Below are 22,516 nucleotides of genomic sequence, written 5' to 3' on the forward strand. Positions count from 1 at the left end.
AAGCCAGGTGTGCCTTAAATTTAATAGTATTTTTCAGTTTTTCAAAAGTTCTGAAGTTTCTTAAGAATATAGGAAAAGTAGTTTTTCACAACTGTACTTATATTTATTATTCTTTTTGTGGACTTTTAGTATAGCTCATTCTGTTTAGTATCTCCCAAATTTCCTTGCATCTCTGTCATAAACATTTTTATCAGAAATCTTTGAAGTCAATAGTATTACCATGCATCCACTTTTTTCTGGCTCTTCTCTGTTTTCTGTGTTGAGCTGGAATCCATGTCCAAGATGTCAGTATAATAAAAAGAACACAAATTCAGTTATCTTGCAAAAAGAATGTTATGGTATTATAAATAGCACAAATCCTGATATTACAGTTTATACCGACGGCTCTAGGAATGTTAATTCTATTGGTTGTGGTTTTGTTGTTGGCAACAGAACATACATGTTTGGCCTTCCCCGCATCACCAGTATTTTCATTGCATTAATAAGGCCTTACATTTAACCCAAAATTTTGACATTCTTGTTTGCTCAGATTCCATGAGTGCCTTATAGACAACTAGTGACATATACTCCAGACACCCTGTTGTTTGTGAGATTCAGTATGTTATTTCACAAATGACTAGACATAATACAACAGTGAGCTTCTGCTGGATCCCCAGCCTTATAGGAATTTCAGTCAAAGTACATGCAGAAAGCATGGCAAAAGAGGTTTTTTCAGCCTCCTTTTACCAGTGCTTCTAACGATCTTGTCTGTTTTCTGAAGAGGGTAGTTCATGATGAGTGGCAGAGAAATGGGATGCCACCATGAACAGTAAACTTCACCCAATTAAGAACATTGTCTCACCGTGTAGCTCCTCATGCAGAAATAACCATCAAGAAGAGGTTATTATCTGCTGTTTGTGAATAGGGCACACTAGGCTCACTCATAGCTATTTAATGACGCAAGCAGATGTACCCCTTTGTGCTCGCTGTGACTGCCAACTAACAGTGCACCACATCCTTGTGGATTGTATCTGTTATGCGGCACTGCATCACAAATTTAAAGTAGGGGCTTAACATGTTAACTATTCTAGGAGATAATGAAACAAAATTATCTGATTACGATTCCTTCAGGCCATCCGTTTTTTCAAATATTTAAATTACTGTGTTTCAGTTATTTATGTCATTTGCCATAAAGATGGTAATTTTATTATCTTTAGCATACGCCTAAAGGTTTTTTCATTTTAAGATTGATTTTAATTGTTTTTAAAGATGTTTTTGTTGTTCATCAATTTTTAATTGTGAATTTTTAACATTTTTTTTTTAAAACAAATACATTGTGTCTGGGCAATGATAACATGAAAGTGTTTTTTGCTCTGAAAACAAAAAAAAGCTTTTAGAAATTCTCTCTTCATGTCTGTTCAGTCAGTAGGCTGTATCATGTTAAGTGCCATTATTAAGTGAGGTCCAATACTTTTTTGTCATTAATTTTGTTATGAATAATCTTATTTAGAATGCTATAAAAAATTGTCAGCTGATAGGCTTTTCTCCATTGACTTGATTCTTTGGCTTATTTTAGGTGTTTTGTACAGATAAGCCATACTTGGCAATACATTCAATAAATATCTTTTACCTTTAAAGTACCTTATTGGTACTTTCATACCAAAGAATGGAGTGCATCATTCTGGTAATTGTATTCCCTACCTTGTTCACAGTACACATCCTGTTCATCTTAACCACTTCACTCACTCCAAGTTATTTAAATTTCCCTATCATCTTAATTACACCCTTCCATGTTCCATATCATGTCCAGCACCACCAGCCCCATGTATTTTGTTTTATTAATCTATATCCAGACTCCACTTGTCATACTGTTTATTTGGTGTCGTCTGTATCTTCAACTAAGACTATTACTTGGTTATTTGGTGTCATCTGCATCTTCAGCTAACTACTTAAATATCACCAAAGATAACTGTAGAGATTTGATTATTTTAGATAAACAGAAATCCCATAACATTTTCTTACCCATTTTCCAAGTACCAAATTCAAGAACACCTTAAATATAACAGAGATGATAATGAACTATCTGATCATAGTCGGTCATTAATAAATATTTAATGACAGACTTAATATTAATTAATATTTAATTCTCAAATAGAATTTGAATTTTTAAAAAGTAAAATTTCTGCAGTCTAATTTAAATGTAGAGTTTATTATATTATACATATATAAAATTATAGATGTTTATTTCATGAAATTGGTGTCTCCTAATTTTAAATAACAGTAATAATCCAGTGAGTGTAAAATGAAATGTTAACTTTATGTTGGTCCATCTGGTTGACAAAAGAAGAAAGTAAAAGGAGGAAACATCTTATATCACCAAATTGAATTCTTTATTCAGAAAAACACAGAAGATTTGTTTTTTTTTGTGTATTTAGTTTCAAAGGTATCTAACTTCATATAGTTAAAGTTAACTTTTGTTAAAAGGTAATTATACTTTTTACCCCATAAAATTTCAGTTTATTATGGTGAATATTTCCCTGTTGATGGATGTTTTAAAAATTATCTCTATTTCCAGGTATTATTAACTTTTTTCATCATAATTGTGCACAAATTAAAGAAAAAAATTACCCAGAAAACATCATTTTTAAGCTTTAATGTGATAGTGAGATTTATTTCATATATAGAAGTGAGTAGTATGTATCACGTGATAAACTGTAGCTTATATTATTAAATATCCAAATGATTTTCAGTAACAAATATTTTATTTTTGAATACAAAACAACAATACTTTATAAAGATGTATTAAAATAAGTGTTCTGATTTATCACAATAGTATTTTTTGTTCAGTTAAATAGCATAAAATAAAATTTTTGTAAAATGTATTTTATAACATTTTTATAGTCTTATAATATGTTTGTTGAGTAATGTAATGATGCTCTTTGAACTAATTTATTTATTTTTCAAGTCCTAATAAATTACAGATGAGTCAGTTATTAGCAATACATTACTTTTACCATGATAGGCATAGAAGCTTTTGAAATAGACTTTTACTTTCCCGGCTAAAATGATATATGCTGCTGTTGTTATAACAGGAAAGTTAATTTTTTATATTTATAAAAAATTGTTTTTTTTCCATTGAGTATCTTATAATTTTGAACCACTGCAAAAGATTATACTTGAAATTTTGCCAAATTCTTAAGTAAAAAGTAACAGCATAAAAAAAATTCTTTCAACTATTTGTTACTAAGGGTAAATATTATTTTAATCAAGGAAGGAATATTTACTTTTGAAGTCCTACCATCACCAAAATAAAGGCTGAAATGATCCAATTTTATGTGGATAGTCGTTTAAAATAATAATATAAATGTTACATTTGCATTTATTGAATTGTTTCTTTAAATTTTGGTCAAAAGTACTGAACTAATAAATTATAGGGCTCAATAAATATATTATATTTATAATAAGTATATTATAAATATATTATATGCTCAATAAAGAGCATAAGAATTATCTATCTGCATTTGTTTCATAAAATGTAAACAACACATTTTTCATTGTTTAAGAATTTTCTTAATTAAATAATATGCAAATTGATAACATGCTGTAATTTGAATTGTGATGGTCATTAGAATGTCTGTATGTTTGTGGCAGTGTTTAATTTGAACTTTGAGAAAAATTTTTGATATAAATTTAACTAGGTAACTTCATTATTGGGTGAGAAGTAAGTTTTAACTCAATGTATATTGTGTTTTGCCCTCATTTTTATGTAGCAGTGTGAAATATTGTATGGCAAATGTACCAATTCCATTAAGTCTTACCCCACTGAAGTTACCTCTTTACTATGCCCTCTGAAGGATAAAAACAGCAGCAACAAGCTACCGGTAAAAAAAAAGCATTTGTGAAGTTGCTTCAAGAGTATTTAGATATTAGAGGGAGTCTACGTAAAGTTCATATGTTTTTTGTAAAATTTGAAGAAAACTAATAAAAAATTTTTATTATGTACTTGTTTTAATTTTTTTAGGGTTGTGATCTTAGGAGATTTGAATTTATTTTTATATAAATCTGTATTAGGCACATAAAATTTACTTATTTATGTTTTTGATGTAGTAGAGAAAATAATATAAATTACTAAACTAGGTTTTTGTTTAACATATTCTTTTTTTTGAGCTCTGTAATCTACTTAGTTTCATTCCATATTACAAGTACCAATTTTGTAACTGGAAATTTTAAGTGTTTTATTTTTATTATTTCAGTTTATTCAATCACAGAACATGTTAAATAAAAAATTCAATTCTAATTTTTATTGATTTTTATTTTGTTTCAGAAAGTAGATTTGGAACCCCAATTAAAACGTGCAACTATAAAATTTAAGAACACTAGTTCTGCCAGTTCTTTCTACCTTAAATTTCAACGTAAAATGGTTGATCTATCTATGATAAGTATTTCAATGGTTCCTGAATAATCAGTGTATAAATATTTTTTTTTAAAAACTGTTGGTGTAATTAGTTTAATAGGAGTGAACATTTACTGATTGCATCGTGTTTACTGAACGCAGAATTTTTTTTAATTATTGTATTATATTATTTCACCTGTAGCTGTATTTTAATTATACTTATATTATTAATACCCAAGGTAGCTTGGAAATCTTATGTGACATTATTGGTTGTTGTATTCTTGTGCAGTACTTATTTTGCACTTTTATACTTTGTTATTCACTAGGCTGTGTTTAATAATATCATTATGATATTTGTTTTTCATAACCTTTGCATTAATTAGTACTTCTAAAAGATATAATCACTTTCTTTTTGTTGTTCATTTATGGATTTTATTGATAGTGTAATTTAAACAGCAAGACAGTTATCAATGGTATTGCTATAAAAGTAGGTTTATTGTTTATTGCTTGTTTACTACCATTATAACAAACACCTTTAAAAAATGTTTTCTTTATTGTTACTTGTGAGCATAAATTGAGAAATATTAATTCCTATTCAAGATTAATTTAGTAAAATTTATTTTCCATTTCCCTAAAAATAAAATTTGTTACTAAATTAAGGTTTTTTTTATTTATGTTGTCTTTTTAAAAAAATTACTTGAAAATAAATTGTGATAAAATGTAAAGCATGTTCTGATAGAGGATAGCTGAATTATTTAGAATTCACCTAGTACAAAATAGCTATACCATTACATTAATTTCAGTTATTGAATTTTATGCTATGATTTCAGTACTTACTTTTCAGATTGTTAATATGTATTAGTTGTGAACACTTTCAATTTTTATGTTGTTTATATTAATATAATCTTTATTTTTTGGCTATTCCTGGTTGCATTTTGTCAGTTTTATGGACTTTTATATATATATATATATATATAAATTATTTAATTTAAAAAAGAACAGAATTTTAAATGATAAAAAGAAAGTTATGCAACTGTATTTTGAGGGAGATATTAACTTTAACTCTCCTTAACGTAATATGTTCTCTGAATTTATCAGCTTAGCATTTTAACAGTTCTCAATTATTCAGAATTTATTATTGTCTTAGGGAAATACATGCATTTTTTCTGTTTTCTTTATAGTACAATAATAAGGACTAATGTTCTTACCTTTTTTATATCTTACTGAAGTGATTTATAAGAAAGTTACTTTTTCATTAAGTCTTCTTAAATGTTGAGGCTCTTTTTTCTGTTATGAAAACTTGTGATAAAAAAGTGTTTCACATAATGTTTTTATTATTTGATCTTATTAAAGTAGAAATAATAATATTATAAATATTGTTGTTATCAGTTTGATTTTATTATTTATTTTGAAAGAACATTGTTTTTCTAATACATAATAATATATTATGTAGTCATTACAAGTATTTAATTATTTCATTGTAATTGTACTGTTTATTTATATACTTTTTTTGCTACATTCCTCAGATTTCTATGTTGTTTTATTGTATGTAACATGTTATTTTGAGACTGCAAAACTTAGCATGTATAACATAGTATGCTTATGAGTAAATTGTTGTCAGTGCTTCCAGTTAAAATAAAAGTTTTCAAACCTACCTACCTTCTATAATGTATTTGAAGTGATGTTTAAGTTTCAGTACACCGTGTGTTAAATGTAAAGTATCTAATCTGTCTAATTTATTATTTAATATACAATTGTATCATTTACTTTCATATTAAATATAAGTATATTCTTAGCATAATATTGTCTCTGTATCATTATCATTGTAGCGATAGTTGTATATTATAATAATAATAATAATACATTTTAATTGAATATATTATTATAATGTATATGAATAATGTACATTCATCAGTATATGAATATATTACATTCTTTTAATGTTCTTATGTTGTATTTTTTTTGTTTATTTATTGATATTGTATTAAACCAGAGAGCTACCTGTATCACTTTGAAAATTTGGTTCTGCAGGTAGAGGCAGGAAGGCTCTAGGTTAGTACATTGTTGATACCTTGATTTAACTCCTGATATTCAGTGTTTAAAACACAAGCAACAACGAAATAGCAACTGTGATCCGTCTACACTTCTTAGGAAATACAGACAGCATTGTTTCAGCAACCAGACCCAAACTTTAAATGGTCAACCATGCAATTAGATTCAGGTGTAAAGTAATGACATAGAAAACTTTATTTGTAGTGAGCAGGAAAATCATCACCATGATTAAAATAAAATGCATGACAGTCATTTCAACATTAAGGCCGTATTGATAATTTTTTTTATTTTAACCTTGTCATCCTGCAAGGTTTTCTAGCCACCAAAGAATTATTTGTTGATGATGCAGCATTTGAAAGAGGGAAGAAAAAGAAGAACCCAAATGGGTCTGCCATTGTTCGTGAATGTTCCACCATAATGAAACAACTCTGCAGGAGATTGGCCTCTCTTCCCAGGATGATGTGTCCTTTCACAGATACATCTGCAAAAAACATCACTGTTAAGCTAAGGGTAGAGGATGTAACTGTTTTCATGAAGGAAATCGTAATAGCCACTGGTATTCTGATAGTGACAAACATCCCTGCAGTCATACTGAAGATATTGGCGTCATTTAAAATGAATGTCTGTAATATATATCTTCCCCCACATTCCATTCCTCAGTGAGGATGAGCTGTCGAATCTGTTTTCTCAGATTCCTATACCATCCCTAATAATTGGCAATTTCAACGCCTGTCATCATTCTTGGGACTCATTGTCATGTTCTCCCAGAGGCAGTTGATTGGTTGAGGAGAGTTGATCGGCTGAGGCAGAACTTAGATCTCTGCTTAATGAACAATGGATCATGCACGTTTGTCATCTTCATCAGGTACATCTTTGTGCATCAATCTGTTGTGTTCAACAAACTTGCTCCCATGTCTTGCAAACATCATGCGTTTCCAAAAACTTCTTTGGAAGTGATCATAGACCGATTACAATCTCAGTCGGTAATTGTTATTTGCCTCAGAGTCAACCACGAAGATGGGTGGTTCAGAAAGCGGACTGGATCAGATACAAGGATTCCTTTGGCGATTGTGACAAGAACAGTAGTGTGATTCACCAACTTACGTAGTTTACACATCAGATTCTCGATAACATGAATGAATTCATCCCCCTTAACATCTGTAAAACCAAGGCGGCCTGTTGTTCCTTGGTGGGATGAAGACTACAAGTGGGCACTAAGAGATCAGCATACGGCTTTATGTAATTTAAATTTAAATCCGACGACTGAAATGCTCTTCACCTTCTGCTACGTGAGGGCTGTTTGCCATCAATTTCTCTGATGTGCTAAGTGAAAATCTTGGTAGAATTACGTCGAATCCATTTCTCGTACAACACCATCATCTGTTATACAAAGAAAGGTTCGAGCCATGTATGGATTGGTACATTCACCACAACCGATTGGACTGCAAATCAGTAAAGACCTCGTTACCGTGACACAGCTGTAGCGACCACATTTGAACGATCATTCAGGGCAGATTCAATTACATCACTGTACTGCCCTGAGTTTGTGAGATATAAGTTGCAGGTAGAAATATCTGTTTGGTAATTGGAGACGCGCTAAATGAATTAAACATTCCATTTTCTTATAATGAGCTAAGATATGTCTTAAATAATTCTCATGACACTTCCCCCGGAAATGATAATATCGGGCTCAGTATGTAATTACACCTCCTAGAGAGTACACAACAAAATCTTCTGTGTATCTATAATAGGATATTCTCTGACCAGGTATTCACAAATTCTTGGTCAGAGGCATAGTAATCCCCATATTGAAACCTGGTAAGGATAAATCATGCCTGACAAGTTATTGTCATATCTCCTTGATCAGTACCCTATGCAGGGTGATGGAATGAATGGTAAACCTTCATCTATGTAGTACCTTGAGAGAAACTCCCTCATTGCCTTAGAACAATGCGGTTTCTGCCAGGGCAGATCATCTATTGATCACATAATTGTCCTGGAAGCTGCTATTCAAAACGCTTTCACTTCGGCAACACCTGATTGCTGTATTTTTAACTTACAAAAGGCATGGAGGAGAGCATTCCTAAATACTCTCCATAAATGGGGTGTACAAGGTAATCTCACATTTATCAGGGGTTTCTGTGTAGTCGATCCTTCTGAGTTTAAGTTGGAATGACAATATTTGAAAGTTTCATACTGGAAAACTGAGTGCTTCAGGAAAGTGTCCGTAGTATTACTTTGTTTGCTGTAGCCATAAATAGTATAACAAACTGAATGCAAAAACCTGTTATGAGTTCTTTGTTCATAATGATTTTTCAATTTATGTAGAATGTTAGTTACAGGTGAGAGACTGCTTCAAAACACAATAACCCGCTTAGAATTGTGATGTAAATCTACTGAATTCACCTTTTCCCTGGAAAGAAACAAGTGCATTGCTTTTCCTAGATGAGGTAACATGTTGACCCTCAACTGCATTTACATGGTGAACCAGCTGAAGCATGCATCCGGGTTAGATTTCTAGATATGTCATTTGACCAACAACTAGCATGGGTAACAAATTTGAAGGAGCTGAAGGTAAAATGTTTGAAATTGTTAGACATGCTAAGAGTTCTGTCTAATACTCGTTGGCATGCCTATCGTGTATGCATGTTGAACTTCTACCAAGCTCTGGTCTGTTCTTGCTTCGACTACGGTTGCGTAACTTATTTGTCGACGAGGACGACCATACCAAAGATTTGCTCAAGCCCTGTGGACAGTGGTGAGTCATCTTTTTGTAATAGACGGAAGCAAACGATATGATTTTATGTGGTTCATATTAAAGCACAACCCAACCTTTGATGTGATATTCTTGAACCAGCATGATAATCAATATCAGGAACAACCGAGATGTACTGCTCCGCTAGGCATCAGAGCTCAATGCCTTTTCTCAGCTCTTAGTATGTAATTACCTCCAGTCTTTACTGTTGTTCCTTGTTATCCTCCTTGGCAGCCTTCTCACATTAATTACTGCTTTGATCTATATCAGTGTAACAAACAGAACACAAGTCTGGTACTCGTACTAAACAAATTTTATATTAAAAATAGCATGAATCCAGATACTAACAGTTATACAGATGGTTCTAGAAACATTAATTCTGTTGGTTGTGGCTTTGTTGTTTACAATAGAACATACATGTTTGGCCTTCCCAACATCACCAGTATTTTCGTTGCAGAACTATATGCCATTAATAAGGCCTGACATACAGTTAGCTCAAAATATCGGTATGTTCTTGTTTGCTCAGATTCCATGAGTGTCCTACAGGCGATTAATGATGTGTACTTTAGGTACCCTGTTGTCTGTGAGATTCATTGTCATTTCACAAATGAGTAGACTTAATACAACAGTGAGCTTCTGCTGGATCCCCAACCATATAGAAATTTCAGGCAATGAGCACACAGAGAGTGTGGCAAAAGAGGCTTGTTTTCAGCCTCATTTTACCAGTTGCGTTGCTTCTAATGATCTTGTCTTTCCTGCAGAGGGTAGTTCATGATGTGTGGCAAAATGAGTGGGATGCTACTGTGAACAATAAACTTCACCCGATTAAAAACTCTGTTTCACCATGGAGCTCCTCATGCAGAAATAACTGTCAAGAGGAGGTTATCTGCTGTTTTAAAATATGGCACACCAGGCTCACTCATGGATATCTGCCAACTGACAGTGTACCATATCTTTATGGATTGTATCTTTTACGCAGCATTATGTTGCAAGTTTAATCTAAGGGCTAGCATACAAACAATTTTAGGAGATAATGAAACAAAGTTATCTTATGTTTTAAGATTTCGTAGGGCCATCTGTTTATATTCAAAAATTTAAATTACTGTGTAACATATGCCATTTGCTGTAAAGCAGATGGAAATTTAATTATCTTATCACATATATATCATGATATATCTTTGTGTTTTTATTTTGGTCTCAGCATATACTACAGTTTTTTTTTCATTTTAAGATGTATATTAATTGTTTTTAAAGATGTTTTTTGTTTTTAATTAATTTTTATTTGTGGATTGTATCTTCTGTGCGGCACTGCGTTGCATGTTTAAATTAAGAGCTGGCATCCAAACAATTCTTGGGGATAGTAAAGTGTAGTTATCTTCTGTAAAGTTAGATCTTCTGTTTTATGATTTCCTAGAGCTATTCTTATGTATTCAAATATATAAATTACTGTGGTGTGCCAAATATTCATGCCATTTGCTGTAATGCAGATTATGATTTTTTTTCTGAGAATTATACAATAAATCTTAACAAATAAAATAATGATTTTTATTTAGTTATAGAAAGAAAGCATATAAATGAAAACAACTTAATTACAAAACAAAAACCTGTGTGTAAGATCTTGGTGAAAAATTCAGTTACTAATTTAAAAATTGTATACCGGTTTTTGGAGTAATTATAGTAAACATTCTGAATAATATTGTTAAAACATAAGTTAATTATAATCAGAATTTAATTTTCTATAAGGCTGAAAACAGCACAAGCTTTATTTGGGCATGGTAAATTTGGACTATCAGAGGTGAGCTACGTTTAGGTGTCAGAGTCAACAGTTAGTGAAGTATAATCCAAACAAAAAACAATATTGTTATCAGATTGTAATTAAAAACAAAGTTTTAACAAGCTTTTGAATTCCTTCCTGGAAAAAAGATTTTGGTGTGGTGCATCAGTTTTGTACTGCTTCCCTGGCAAAGCAGTTTATCATGGAAGCAGTGTAAAATTTGTTACAGTAAATTGATTCATCAAAACAAAAATTATTTTTTCACAGCTCATCTTTCTGTGGGCTGGAAGTACAAGAATCATATGGTGCTGGATCCAGGATGAAGCAGGTGGTTGGTTAGCAGCTTAAAACGATCTTGAAGGCAAAGGATTATTTTGTTAGCTACATAAGATGAGATCTATATGAAAAAAGCAATAAAGGTGTGATTATCCTGAATCACACCTTTTGGCTTCAGTGATCACAGTAGGTCACTAAAATTTATCTTACACTGACAAAATGTTTTTTTTTCTTAAAACTTTATTCATAAATGCATAACTTTCACAGCAGTCTGGGACTGTAACAGTTTTCCTTTTATTTCACAATCTATATATTGTAGAGTTTCAGTTAAATTTAAAGGTAAGATTTTAATTTATTTCAGTTGAAAACTAATCCCAAACCTGTATTTCAATTTCTAACTTAGAAATATACTTCTGACAGTTTATTCCAACTTTTTTAAAACTCTCCTTGAAATTTAGATTTTTGTATTGTTACAACAAATACTAATGCAAGAGGAAAGTGTTGCCTGTATAATATCAGTAGATGAAAATTCACCAGAATCAGATTTTATTTTGGGTATAAAGACAATTCTACTTCTGTAAATTTTTATTGCAATTAATAATTTTTTATTAAAATTTTATAAATTTAAAAAATTAATTCTTTTGTATCTTTAATAAAGATATAAGATTCCACTCAAAAACTTTACTTAAAATCTATACATAATGCCCATTTCAATGATCGTATAGTTATAATCAGTAGAAATTGTGGAAAAATAATACGTAAAAATAAACAAATGAATAAATGCAAAAAGAACAATTAAATTTAATTAAAAAATATAATATATTACTTAATAAAGTAATAAATTGACAAATAAATCTTACTTAACAAAACTGTATAAAAGTCCATTTTCGCAGAGTTTTTAAAATAAGAGTAAAGCGTACAAAATTGAAGTAAAAAACAAACAACTGGTATCCTTTCTGTTTTCTAATGAAAAATGTATTTTGCTTGAAAACATTTAAACTTCTAATTCAGATTGCCCCCCCCCCCCCATAACTTAATACATACTCCTCATGTAAGTTGGACATATAGAACTTATCTCAAGAATGTAAAGATATAAACCTTGAACCAATCTAATATGTGTCTCTGCTGATAAACAAAATTTAAGTTTCCCAAATACTTAATTCCTGTTTACTATGAAAATTTTTAAACTATTGCTGCTAATAAACTTATTTTGATCATCTTCAAGGCAATGTTGGGCTACAACAGATTTCTTCATTTTTCTAAATTTACAACCCAAATCCTCCTCTATTATAATTTCAACCTTTCTTTTAGTTTGCCTTGATATACCAAATTGTAATCAATTATAAATATTCATGCTTTTTACAGGTTTAGTTTTTCTCTAGTGTTTTGAGGATAGATTCCAAACTCTTAGATGAGCTACATCATTGTTGAAGCTGTATAAAATATATTAAAAATATTTATTACATTGCTGCATGGTGGGAAATTGCAAATTTTGTGCATGCATTCTCTGATTTTTCTTTGCTATTACTTTGGTAAGCTTGTTTTATTGCATTAATTAAAACTTTTTGTTGATTCTGTTCAGTATGTTATCAATCAGATTTATCTTTAACAAAATTCATTTTTCTGTAATACTCAGCTTGCTCTGTAAACCATTACATTAAAAGTTGGCATTAGATGAAAAAAATGATTTACTTTTTAATGTGTGTAGCGGGTATTGTTTAAATGTACTGGTTATGATCCAGTTTTGTAATAAATAATCAAAAATTGCTATTTGTTTATCATTAATATAAAATAAATACAATATAATTCATTTGTGATTGCAAATGTACTAGTATGATAGATGATTAAAGCAATAATACTGAGTAATTCAGAATTCTTGTAAGAAATGTATGTTCTGTGCTATGCAGTAACCTCAGCTAAACAAATCTTTTAAAATTAATACTAGTATACTTTTAAAATTAAGAGTAGTTACTTTCTTGTGTTTAATTTACAGAATTATGGATTTTTTCATCTGCTGTCAAATGGTGGCTTTTGAAACTTAACTCCATATAAGGGCCAGGATTTGGTCCTTTAGTTTGAATAAATCTTTCATTTTATTATCAGAATAAAGAAAAATGTTAGTTACCTTGATAACTAACAAACTTAATAAAAAACTTCTGCAGTAATAAAGATAAATAAACTTTATTTTCTTACTAAGTTCATAGTTGCTGAAACAGACATTGATAGAATGTACTGGTGATTGTTTTATACTTGTAGGTAATTTGAGTAAGTGATGTTATTAAAGAAATAATGTTGAGTGTACTAGAGAGTATGTTACGTAGAGTTTAAAGGGAAATGCTGACAAAAATAAAATCAATATTAAGGCCACTTCATTTTAATAGTTTCATACATGTGATATGCTAGACTAATAAAATACCTCTCCACTTTCAAACTACAATCTGTTTCAATTTGTTAGCATTTGTATGTCTGTGGTAATAGATGTGGCCCAGCAAAAGTGTGTTTCTTGTCATTATTGTATATAAGTCTAATTAAGTATGAACAATAACATTTAAAACTATTGATTAGTATGATACATAAAAAAATATTGCTACCTAGTAATTTATTATTTTTTTGGAGGGTGAAAAATGCATTCATATTATGATTGCCTGGAACAAACATAATGCAATATACCTTATTTCTTCTTCCTGTTTAGCCTTCGGTAATTACCGTTCAGATAATACTTCAAAGGATGATATGTATGAGTTTGTAGTCTTGTACAGTCTCAGTTCGACCATAACTGAGATGTGTGGTTAATTGAAACCCAACCACCAAAGAACACCGGTATTACGATCTAGTATTCAAATCCGTATAAAAACAACTGACTTTACAAGGACTTGAATGCTGGAACTCTTGACTTCCAAATCAGCTGATTTGGGAAGATATGTTCACCACTAGACCAACCCGGTAGGTTAATACATATACCTTCTTTTTTTTCTTTTTCCTGTTTAGCCTCCGGTAACTACCGTTTAGATAATACTTCAGAGGATGAATGATGAGTGTAAATGAAGTGTATAGTCTTGTACATTCTCAGTTTGACCATTCCTGAGATGTGTGGTTAATTGAAACCCAACCACCAAAGAACACCGGTATCCATGATCTAGTATTCAAATCCGTGTAAAAATAACTGGCTTTACTAGGACTTGAACGCTGGAACTCTCGACTTCCAAATCAGCTGATTTGGGAAGACGCGTTCACCACTAGACCAACCCAAGGGGTTTAAATACAATATACCTAGTAATAAAAATGTTCACGCATACAACCACATTTTTTCAACACATAAATTTGTACTTGAATTTATTTTCAAAATTAGTAATAATTTTTTTTTTTCAAAAAGGATTATTTAAGAGCAAGTATGATTATTATTATCTTCAGGGAACTCTACGAACAATTCCATCTTCAACTCTATGCAAACAAAAAATCAAACTAGATTCTGTCAAGCTCAAACTCTCATTCTATCATTTTCCTACTAAATCAAGTTTTTTTAATATTACAATATATGACATTTTTTTCTACATACAATTCTGTGTTCGGTTTAATTTCAGACACTCAGCGCTGCCTAAGGGCAGCTTTAGTATTAAGAGCATTCTGTATACTATTCAGTCGGAGTTGGATAGTCTTAGAGTATACATGCACGCAAGTACGGCCTCTGCATCATTGTAATATAATGTATTCTAGCCATTCGGAGTTGGACAGTGATAGAGGAATCATGCACGCCAGTACGGCCTCTGCATCATAGTAACATAGTTAAATATTGTTAATCTTATAAATATAGTATATTTAGTTATCAATTAGTGTGTAATTATTTTATTCATAATACAGTCCATTATTCTGCTACAACGTACAGCCCGTTATCATTGGTCCTTCGGGCCGGATCTTTTACATTGGTCGTCCGAACCGGATATTTTTTATTCTGTGTGTAGAACATAGTCTGCGTTTAATATATCGTAATAATACAGTTCGTAATATATCGTATAATATAGTTGCGTAATAATTTCGATAAGAAGTGCGGTTAATATCCATGTGTAATACAGTAATTAAGGGACAGTCTTCGCAGCGCCCGCTTAATTCGACTTGGAATGCAGACATCGACTTTGGTGCTAAGTAAACACCCATTTCGTCGTGACCTTCAAGTCAGGCTACCTGCTACCAGTCACTTATCTTATTTGTCTCAGATAACTAATAACAAATTGGGAATTATCACTTCCTTATTTACGTTCCTATCTATGATATAGACTTAACATTTATATTCCTTCATTTGATTCCTTTATCATTCACATTATTATTTCTTACTGATTAATTCCATCCATATCGTTTATATTTTTAATAACTATTAATTTCTTATTTTCTATAAATCTTTAATTTACGTTAATAGTTATATCTATAAGAATTATCATTATGTCTCTTGAAGTAGAAATTACAGCTTTGAAAAAACAACTAATTGTATGTAAGGCTCAATTAACACGCATAAAAACATTTCTCGATAAATGTAATAATGAGACACAAAAAAGTAATATTAAAGTTAAATATGATGCAATGCCAAATATTTTAGATAATTTTAATAAAACACAGATTTTGCTAGAAGTGCAGGACAAGAAAAATTACGATACGCATTTAGAAGATAGGTTAGATTTTGAAGACAATTATTATGAAATTAGGGCGCAAATGGAAGAATATTAAAAGGAAACATCAGTTTCAGAAACCCAGCACTTCAACTCACACCAAATTTGCATTAACGAAAATAAACCTTCAGTGAAATTACCAACTATCAATTTACCTCGTTTTCACGGTACGTACGAAAATTGGATGCAGATGCATTCAAGGTATTGGTTCATGGCAATAAAGACGTTAGTCCAATTCAGAAATTCTACTATCTTAATTCTACACTGACACATGAAGCAGCTCAACTAATAAAAGACTTAGCTGTTACTGATGCTAATTACCCGGTTGCTTGGAAATTGTTACAAGACCGATACGAAAACAAGAGATTGATTGCATCGGCTCATGTTAGAGAAATAATTAATATTAAGTTAGTTAGTAAGGAAGACACCAACGAATTGCGTCAGTTCATCAATACGGCGATTAGTAATTTTAATGCTCCAAACACCAATTGATGAAGTAATTTTAAGTCTACTGTATATAGATAGATTAGATGCAAAAACCAAACGAGAATGGGAATTAAAAAATTCTACACAAGATTTTCCATCTCTCGAAGATCTTTTTGAATTTTTGGAAAATAAATGTCAAGCCTTGGAGGCTTTAGCCTCTTCAAGCAGTAATAAACAAAAAACAGTGAATGAGCGGCAAAAATATAACCTGTTCGACATTCTAGTTCATATGTTGCTACTAATTCCAAAGTATGTAAATGTTGCAATCAACCTCACACTTTATACAAGTGTTCGAAGTTTAGTAATTTAAGTGTTTCTGATAAATTTAAGTTTGTTAAGGATAAGAAGTTATGTTACAATTGTCTTAGATTAGGTCATTTAGTAAGGAATTGTTCCTCTGGAGGCTGTCGAATTTGCAAGGGCAAACATCACAGCTCATTACATATAAGTTCAGAAAATAATTCGTTTAAATCTAATAGCAATAATAATTCAGATTTAAACCATAAAATTTCTAGTTGGTCGCAAGATAGTCCAGCTTCACATCATAGCTCTTCTAACACATATTGTTCGCTCAAATCAAGAGGGCAATCGAATATTCTTCTTTCTACAGCGATTGTTAAGGTCCAAGATAGTCAAGGAAGATTACAACCATGTAGATTGCCTTTAGATTCAGCTAGCCAATCAAACTTCATTACTGAAAACTGTGTTGAACGTTTAGGTTTAAGAAAAATTCGTCAGTCAATTCCAATTATGGGTATAAATAATACTACTACTAAAATAAATTATAGTGTAGACGTACAATTATTTTCTACTTATAACGATTTTAGTGCAAATATTTCTTGTTTAATGTTACCACAAATAACTAGCAATATGCCATGCAATGTTATCAACTACAAATCATTGAATCTGCCTTCGAATTCAAAATTATCTGATCCAGAATTTTATAAACCAGGAGATATTGACATGCTAATAGGCGCTGAGCTATATTTCGAAATTATGAAATGTGATAAAAGGGTAAGACCAGGTGGATTTCCAGTTGTCTTTGAAACTGAATTAGGATAGATTCTATCAGGAAAATATCCATCAGAAAATACCTCTTCAAGTCCTCAAACCACATGTTTAACATTAACAAATAATCAACTTCAACAACAGCTCAAACAATTTTGGGAATTAGAAGAGTTGGTTGTTCTACCCAAGGCTAAGGAACAAGATGAGTGTGAACAGTATTATCGGAACACAACAACCCGAGATTCTTCAGGTCGTCTTATTGTCAGACTTCCTCTAAAGCCAGATCATTTACCTTTAGGAGACTCATTCGATCAAGCAAGTTTGCGATTTCAAGCGTTAGAGAAAAAAGGCTTCAAAGGAATCATTCACTTCGTCTGGAATACTCAAAATTTCTTCAAGAATATAAGGAACTCGGTCACAATGAAGTCAGTACCTCTTCAAGGTACTGCGCCAGAATTTTATATCGTGATTTCTACGTGGATGATTTAGTGTCTGGAGCTAATGACATCAACACAGCTCTGGCAATCCAATCAGAGTTAATAGAGTTGTTAAGGTCTGGTGGATTTCAACTAAGAAAATGGAGTTCCAATCATAAATCGCTTTTAAAGTCATTACCTCAAGAACTTGTAAATACAAAAACATCAATTCAGCTTGAAAAAAAGATAGTATTCAAACTTTAGGCCTTAAGTGGTTTCCTCAACCAGATGTGTTTTCTATTTCTTCCAAAATTCCACCATTTAAAGACGTAGTAACAAAAAGAGAAGTAGCGTCTACAGTAGCTTCCATTTATGATCCAATTGGTTTAATCAGTCCTACTGTAATCTCTTACAAAATATTTTTGCAACGGTTGTGGCTTAGTGGTATTGGTTGGGGTGATAACTTACAATCATCATTGCTTCAGAAATGGCATGTTTTGGTGTCACAACTTTCTTTAATTGATATTAAAATAAATAGAAGAGTTATTATCAATAATCCTACAGATATTGAAGATCACGGTTTCTGCGTTGCATCACAACATGCATTTGGTGCTTGTCTGTATTTCCGTTCTGTCAATTCTGAGGGAGAGATTTTAGTTCAACTACTTTGCTCAAAATCTCGTGTCGCACCAGTGAAAACTGTCAGCATACGACGGTTAGAGTTGTGTGGCGCTTTACTGTTGTCAAAATTGTTACGAAAAACATTACCAATCCTGAATTTGTCGATTGAAAGGGTTCATCTTTGGACGGACTCCAAAATCTGCTTGACATGGATCTCAGCTCCTGCATCGAAGTGGAAAACGTTCGTTGCGAATCGAGTTTTGCAGATTCAAGATCTAACAGACATCAATGACTGGAAACATGTCGCTTCGTCAGACAATCCTGCTGATCTCATTTCCAGAGGTTCCAATCCAGAGAGTTTAGATAAAGGCATCTGGTGGTGTGGACCAATCTGGTTGTATTTACCCTCCAGTTCATAGCCTAATTCAGACAGTTATGATGTTCAAGATATTACAGAAGTATGACAAACGGAAACTAGTTGGAAATGTGTTTTTCCACCAAATGACGATTTAGTTTGTATGTTTTCAAGTATTTCTAGATTAACACGAGTAATTGCCCTATGTAAGAGATTTATTTATAATTGTCGTAATAAAAAGAAGAAAACAGGAAATCTTAATACTGGCAGACATTCAAGATTCATTGCAAACATGCATCTGGATGGTACAGCAACAAGTTTATTGTCAAGAAATTAATGATCTTCGATCAACTTATACCGTTCCTAAAAAAAGTGAGCTTCTTAATCTTCATCCTTTTCTCGATGATCGTAACATAATTCGAGTTTGAGGAAGGTTTAACAATGCTGATATTGCGTATGATATTAAACATCAGATTATTTTGCCACCAAAACACCATCTTACGATGTTCATCATCAAGGCTGAACATTTGAGGTTATTGCACGCTGCACCTCAATTATTGTTAGCTTCACTAAGACTCAAATTTTGGATACCACGGGCTCGAAAGGTAATTAGAAGTGTTATTCATAACTGTGTAACATGTTTTCGATTTAAGGCATCCTCGGCTAATCAATTAATGGGTCAGCTGCCCAAACATAGAGTAGAGATTAGTCGTCCTTTTCTTAACTCAGGAGTAGACTATGCGGGACCATTTCAAATCAAGTATGGGAATCCGAGAAGTAAAATAACAACCAAATGTTATGTTGCAATTTTTGTGTGTCTTGCAACTCATGCTATTCACATAGAGCTAGTCAGTAATCTTACATCACAAGCCTTCCTCGCAGCCTTAAGACGTTTCACTGCAAGAAGAGGTCATGTCGCCAACTTGTATAGTGACAACGGCACCAATTTTGTTGGAGCCAACAACGAGTTAAATTCATTGAGGAAACTAAACTTTCATGATAAAGAATTTAATACAGACATTGAAAATTACGCTGCCAAGTCACAGCTCAAATGGCACTTCATACCAGCTAATTCACCTCATTTTGGGGGCCTGTGGGAAGCAGCTGTGAAGTCAATGAAATACCATCTCAAAAGAGTCATAGGTAAAATCTATCTAACTTTCGAAGAATTTTCTACCCTTTTATCCGATATACAAGCTATCCTCAATTCTAGACCTATTTCTACTTTATCCGATGACCCTAGCGATCCATCTTACTTGACACCTGGACATTTTCTTATTGGTAATCCTTTAATAGCACTACCTGAACCCAATTTGTTAGATATAAAATGTAACAAGCTTTCCAGTTGGCAGCAGCTTCAGAAGATACGACAGAGTCTTTGGTCACGATGGTCTTACGATTATCTCCATGGTTTGCAGCAGCGCAGCAAGTGGAAGTCACCCTCCGAAAATCTTCGACCAAGTCTAGTAGTGCTAGTGAAAGAAGACAACTTACCACCTCAATTTTGGAAAATGGCTGTAATAGACAGTGTTTTCCCAGGTAAAGATGGTCTAGTACGCGTAGTTCAGTTGAAAGTAGGCAGCACATTTTTCAAGAGACCTATTACTAAACTTTTGCATTGCCAATAAACTGAGACAATGTAATTAATATTGATCAAAGAACAACATGCGGGGAGTATGTTCGGTTTAATTTCAGACACTCAGCGCTGCCTATGGGCAGCTTTAGTATTAAGAGCATTCTGTATACTATTCAGTTGGACAGTCTTAGAGTATACATGCATGCCAGTACGGCCTCTGCATCATTGTAATATAATATATTCTAGCCATTTGGAGTTGGACAGTAATAGAGGAATCATGCACGCCAGTACGGCCTCTGCATCATAGTAACATAGTTAAATATTGCTAATCTTATAAATATAGTATATTTAGTTATCAATTAGTATGTAATTATTTTATTCATAATACAGTACATTATTCTGCTACAACGTACAGCCTTATCACTATGCCTATACATATTTATGTTGAGTTAATGTTTTTTTACAAACAATTTATGTACTAGATCTCAAAGAAAGGGATGTGATGAAGAAAATTTATTACAACTTATTTTTAATAGTATTATTAATAGTGTTTCAAATCTTACTGAATTCATCCTGTAGAATTAGTTGTAGGATAAAAACAATATGTCTCGCATTAAAATGGGATCCCTGTTGAAAAAATAAAACTGACCAAGTAACCAACATTGTTACTTGATTTATTTTCAGTTGAAAACACATAGGATGTTCACTGGTTGCCAAAAGATTGAAGCATCTAAAAAATATAACTTTATCCAATGTATATATATAGGTTTTTAATGAATTACTAATTTTCACTTTTATCTTTTCATTTGAATTTCATATGATGGTGAAATAAAAATGAAACTACATAGAAGGAAAATGATTGAATTAAAGTTTAAGATTGACAGAATATGTCAAGCTTAAATACATAATAATAATTTTATACATAATCGGATTAGATGAGTTCTTCCGACACCACTTCAGTACCTTTTTTAACTCCAAGAAGATTGAGTCTCCATATTAAAAGTGTACTCACCAAAAAAGGTTTTTTACTCAATTAATTTATGTTGCTTGGCATCCTGTGAATTTTAAATGGAGCTCAAGCAATCTGAAATTAAGGGAAGGACAAATATTGATCCAAGCAAGTATACACAAATTTTCATGCAATCTGAAGTTAGCAGAGGTGACAAAATCAGTGCCAGATTGAAGTAGATGCCATATGTTACAATGATTTGAATTTAATTTTGTTGCACATTTATAAGTTAATTGCTCAAGGAAAATATGAAATTTATACAAGAATTCTAAAAACATACTATAATACAAAAATGTTACATGTTCAACCAGTCTGATTATTTGCAACTAAGAATATAACTTCCTCTGAAATCTTTTTCAGTGGACTGGTCAAATATGGCCAGAGTCTTGTGTGTTTTTCATTGAAAATAAATCGAGTGATGATGTGGGTTACTTGATTGTATGTAGAAAAGAATTTTATATTGTGAAATATAAAAGAAACTAAATGTAGTAAGAAGCTGATCGAATGAAATTTTAAGCTTGACAGATGGTATTTTGATTTCATTTTTTGCATAGAGTTAAAGATAGAATTGTACATAGATTTCCATGTCATACTTGTTCCTAAATGATATTTTTATAAAAAAATGAATCATCACTAATTCTAAAAATAAATTTGGAGACAAATTTCTATCTTGAAAAACCGTGGTTGTGTGTGTGTGAACAGTGTTCAATATAAATATCTAATAAATCATGAGAAATAATTTACAGGATGTGTTTTATGTAGATATATATATATACAGGTCATTCACGGGAACCGGGTGTTTTTAAAATAATCATAAAAAATTGAATATTTACTTTTAAAAAGTTTTATTGGTACTGAAACACTTGTTAAATCAAAGCATTTGTTACTTACTCATGAACGAAAAATTATGTCCGGCAAGTGATGTCCATTTTGGGCAATATATTGTTGTAGCCTTTCACGGTAACTGGCCTCAATTCTTTGCAGCATGTCTACATCAATCTGGGTGACGTGAAGACGAATTGCGATCTTTAGGTCCTCCAATGCGGTTGATTGCCGTACACACACAATTTCAGAAACCCCCAAAAAATTACAACTACTCAAGTCGGGGGACCGAGGGGGCCAAGGAATGTCGCCGAATCTGGAAACGATCCGTCCCGA

General features: G+C 31.8%; 2 protein-coding genes across 2 annotated transcripts in view; both read left to right on the top strand.

Annotated features, from left to right (window-relative positions):
- LOC142319271 (uncharacterized) overlaps positions 1-6,317 on the top strand; it is a 138,399-nt gene extending 132,082 nt beyond the window's left edge. Inside the window, exon 19 of the mRNA XM_075356350.1 lies at positions 4,304-6,317. Within this exon, the coding sequence (XP_075212465.1) occupies positions 4,304-4,441 (138 nt within the window). The 3' untranslated portion in view covers positions 4,442-6,317. The remainder of the gene's footprint in view (positions 1-4,303) is intronic.
- Positions 6,318-19,276: 12,959 nt separating this feature from the next.
- Positions 19,277-20,401, top strand: LOC142319964 (uncharacterized). The gene has a single exon (XM_075357642.1). The coding sequence runs from the start codon at positions 19,277-19,279 to the stop codon at positions 20,399-20,401; it is 1,125 nt and encodes a 374-aa protein (XP_075213757.1).
- Positions 20,402-22,516: the final 2,115 nt, after the last annotated feature.

The sequence above is a fragment of the Lycorma delicatula genome, chromosome 2, assembly GCF_047948215.1.
Source record: "Lycorma delicatula isolate Av1 chromosome 2, ASM4794821v1, whole genome shotgun sequence".
NCBI lineage: Eukaryota > Metazoa > Arthropoda > Insecta > Hemiptera > Fulgoridae > Lycorma > Lycorma delicatula.